General features: G+C 36.0%; 1 protein-coding gene across 1 annotated transcript; it reads left to right on the top strand.

The window, feature by feature from the left end:
• The first annotated feature begins 456 nt into the window (after window positions 1–456).
• On the top strand, window positions 457–3,548 carry LOC128195258 (F-box/LRR-repeat protein At3g48880-like). The gene is made up of 4 exons (XM_052872493.1): window positions 457–568; window positions 1,163–1,276; window positions 2,356–2,734; window positions 2,936–3,548. Exons 1-4 carry the CDS (start codon window positions 457–459, stop codon window positions 3,546–3,548), a joined length of 1,218 nt encoding a protein of 405 aa, XP_052728453.1.
• Window positions 3,549–4,622: the final 1,074 nt, after the last annotated feature.

The following is a 4,622-nucleotide window of genomic DNA, read 5'->3' as shown; positions in this document are numbered from 1 at the left end:
TCTTCTCGCCTCTCTGTCAAATCCCTTTTTACCCCAAAAAACTCTAGAATCAGCCACACTGCGGAACGACCGATCATGAGGTTGTCGTCGACGGAAGCCGCGATCCAAGGTGATCGAAGACCATGGAGTCCCCAGGCTTGGGATGGACCGGCGGATTTGTGGTGGCCTTGTTTGGCGGTGAGTATTTAGGTTGGGAAGAAGTGTTGGAGACAGCGCAACTTGGAGATGCAAGTGTTGTCGCTGGTGAAGGCGGCGCTTGTCTGAGACGAGGCGACGGTGGAGGATGATTTCGCCGGTGTAGCGAGAGTCATGGTCGTAGAAGACGCCGAGCCAATTGTCGCAGCAATTGGTGCTGGTCTGGGAATTGTATCTTGATAAAGATGACGTCAGTGGTGGCGGAAGAAGGAGAGAAACTCGCCGGAGGCTCCATTCGGTCTGGTGATGACAGTAGCGTCAATGGCTGGGAATTGTATCTTGATAAAGATGACGTCAGTGGTGGCGGAAGAAGGAGAGAAACTCGCCGGAGGCTCCATTCGGTCTGGTGATGACGGTAGCGTCAATGGCTCACGTTGGTGAATCCTGGGGACAATGCAGCGGCTTCATCTTGTTGGAGTAGCCTTATCCGAAGAAGTGACTCATTGAGGCCGAGGCTCCTCTTGTGGCTTCTTTGGGATTGCACTCAGCCCCACGGTGGGCGCCAAAATGTTTCGGTGTAAATGTTGTCCGGTGTGTCTCTGTTGCTCCTGGCTTTCTGGGACGCTTGCTCTTCTCCAATTGTTGTTGTTCATACTCGCCAAAGGAGGGGGAGGTACCTGCAAAGATACTCCGACGCTCAAGTCAGATGTGAGTTATGGAGCCTCAGCTCTCAAGAGAGTGATTATGATACTGCTCTGAAATATTATTCAGGGTCTCTAGAACATAAAGAGAACGTACCTGAACCTTTGCCCTGTTACTGTATTTATAAGCAAAATAAAAATAACCACCTTACCTAAAAATGTGATTAGTTACTTAATTGTTTAAAATATCTAAGATATTTTATGTAATAAATATAATATCTAAGATATTTTATGTAATAAATATCTTACTACATAACAAATTGATTTATACTTATTGATTAAATGATTTATACTTTTATTGTAGCTTACTATTTTTTTTTTTCCAGAAACTATAGAAGCTCTGAAAAGGGTAAGGAAGGCCTCGACCAACCTCAGTAGAACTATTCCTGAGGCAGATATCCGCTCTTTAGTAGATAGTTGGAGAAGCAACCATGCACAAGGTGAGGGAAAAGCTGAGATGAGAAAACTCGGTGATATTTTGCCTAATTTCTACGTCTCTTTGTAGATTTGTTTTCAATAAACAATAAAGTCCATTTTTGTCAATGCAATATTTAAGACTTTTACTCAATTTCTTAAGCCACTCATAATTTTTCTCTCGTAATTTTCTTAATTTTTATGAGTGTTTTTTAATAAAATCAAATTACATAGAGACAAAAGTAACGATATTCAAAATCTTAATGTGTAAAACAAAAATATGTAAAATATTGATATAGTAATTTATCACTCAAATTTCTTGAGCTTTTTATAATCCCTATTTAGAATTGATAGATGCATTCGTTTCAAAACTAATACTTCATCGTTTTGTAATTTGTTTTATTGATGGCAATCATTTTAAGTGTTTTGTCTATTTGAATGTGAATAAATTATTTTAAAATCGTAAGTGATTAAATCATTTTATGGGTTTCTTTAGTTTAAGAGAGAGACGTAAGTTTTCTTTGGTTTGTTTCTTTCACAAGGCAGCGAGTGGAATTAGGTTTTATTATGTTAATGGCCATGCACACTAGAACATGATTACAACAGAAAAGATTTGAAGAGATAAAGGGTGAAATTTGGAGAATATTTTAAAAGATTTAGGTTATATCATGAACGTTTAAAAAAAATCTGTTGAATTAATAATCTTGTGGGAGATAGAAGGCTTTGCTCCTTGCATAGTCACGGTGAGAGCAATGGTAGGAATTAATGCATGTGTTTTGTGATTTAAGGGTAGTATTTCTCGTGAGTCTTCATGCATGGTGTTTTCTAACATGTTGTTTCGTTTTGTGGACATCCTTGACTGGAAGGGTGAGAGGCCGAGAGAGAGAAGCCTAGGAGATTTTAGGATGGAGGCTGGTGTAATAGAAGAGAAGAGTAAAGGAAGAAGTAGAACCTAAAATGCATATGGGAAGGGTAGAGGAACAAAGGATGCCGTATTCATTCTATATATATTGAATATAGAGTTTGCATGATTTTTCTTATTTGATTTGGAACTTATTTATGAAAAATTAAAACTGATTATGTAAAAAAATTCATATATTTGCAGGAAAACGTGAACAAATGGAGAATATGGAATCAACATTTCGAAAAAAGCAGAAAGTGAATAACGATTTGATATATGATATTCTTGTAAAAATCTTTTTATCCCTCAACGTTGTGGATGTTGCAGTTGCCTCCCTAGTTTGCAAATCTTGGAATAATGCTTGTCGGGACCCATCTCTATGGAACAAGATTGATCTCTCCCGACTCCGTTCTTACTGCTTCAACATACCATTCAATAAAGTTGGAGCTTACAGACACTCAAGTTTGCAGATGAATCAATTCTTGAAACATCTTCTTGATCTGAGTAATGGAAATACCACCTACATTATATTCAATTTTTATGTTTACCTAACCAATGAACAGTTCATCATGGTGGCACAAAGGTAAAGTTTCCCTCAAAAATCTTGACAAAACCCATTCTACTTCTACAACTATAAGTTTAATGCTTGGTAAATATCTTGGAAAATATTCATTCTACTTTTACAACTACAAGTGCTTGGTAGAAATATATTTAATAAAAAATTGTTTTTGAATTTGGAAATCTATTTGGTATTACACGGTGTATGCATGTTTTTCTTTCGTAGGACCCCAAACCTGAAACGAGTTGTTCTACCAAAGACGGGTGATTTCTTAAGAGCAGGAGTGGACACCGTACTGAGCTTATGGAGAGGTCTTGAATCCATTACCACTACTTCTGCTGTGTCCAATTATTACATGATCCTAGCTATTGGAAAATATTACAACAACGTCACCGAGCTGAAATTTTCTGATGGCAACTTTGAAGAAAAGCATGCTTTGGCCATGACTAAATACATCCCGAAGTTGAAGATATTGAGCATTCGGCATTTAATAATTAGCTGGAAGGCATTGTTGTGTGTGCTGAATTTCTTGGAAGATTTGGAGAAGGTGAACATATGCAACAGTTTGATTCTGGACACAGCATATCCTCGAGCATTTGTAGAGATGAGTGAGCTAAAGGACCTTTTGCCAACATCGAGTATGGAAAAGCTTATATATTGTGAAACAGGAACGTGCTTGAGGTGCATGAATGGTAGAGACACTACTCGAAGCAGACAACCAGATGGACCCCTTGAAGATATATGGGGAGAGGATGAAATAGCATCTCTTGTACATTTGCCTCAACCTTCTGAGGCTGAAAGGTTTGCTACCAGACATGTAAGAGTGCTACCTTCATGAAAAGACTGATTTACAACTAAAGTTGGTGAAGAGTAGCTACATGATCATAGTTAATTATCTAAGTTACTAGTAAACAAAGACATTTTTCTATATTTAAGTGTTTTTGGATTGCATGTGTCAACATATTTCAATGTTTTCGATCTTGCTTGTTTGAACAATATTTACTTATGACATAATTCTAATATTCGTGGGATTTGACTTGTATAGATTTTGATTTAGTCCTTTCATGTTGATCTTAAATTGTTTTGTATTTTCTATATCATCGTTTATAAGCTTAAAATAGGATCTTATAAAAAAAAAAAAGAATATGATTCGGGTACTTAATTATCTAGAGTTCACAAAATAGCGTTAAAATTTTGTGGATGTCTAAACTCAAGTTCTAAATATTGAAACAGTTAAAATTTTTAAAATTAACTTTTAGGATTACTTCATATTTTATGTCATTCTTAAATTAAAGACAGTGTTTTATTTTTAAAAAATCGATATATTTTCTAAGTTGATTTTCAAATAATACATTGGATTCAAATAATACTTTAAGCGTAACTCAACCCCACAAAACCGGTTTGTAAGGTGAAATTTGCATCTACTTATATATTATAAATTTGTTTTATCTATAGTCGATGTGGGACTTGCAACTAGAGCTGTCAAAATGGGTCACCCCATCGGGGCACCATGGGTTGGTCATTTTTACTTTCTGCTTATGATAAAAAAAGGGAGAGAACATTTCCAATTAGTACAGTTATTACTAACATGTTTATATGTTTGTAAGTCTAAAATCTATGTAGAAAATTAGAAATTCTTTTAATCAAGAGATTTTTTATCATCATCAACAAGGAGAAGATTGTTACCAATGAGGAGCATTGGTGTTTTGAAGATATTATGGTTTTGATGATGCTACAAGATGAAGAACTTGAAGACTTTTGTTGTACTTATTTTAAAAGCAATTTGTAGAATTCATTGTATAGGAATTACTTTATTGATGTAAGAACACTTAGAAGTTTTCCTATTTAGAGAGTCTTTGCGCAGATAATCAATTATCATGAGCCTCTTTGGAAAAGCGTTGCTCAAGCAAAT

Source organism: Vigna angularis, chromosome 2 (genome assembly GCF_016808095.1).
Source record: "Vigna angularis cultivar LongXiaoDou No.4 chromosome 2, ASM1680809v1, whole genome shotgun sequence".
Classification (NCBI taxonomy): Eukaryota; Viridiplantae; Streptophyta; class Magnoliopsida; order Fabales; family Fabaceae; genus Vigna; species Vigna angularis.
This window is presented reverse-complemented; position numbering and strand designations above follow the sequence as displayed.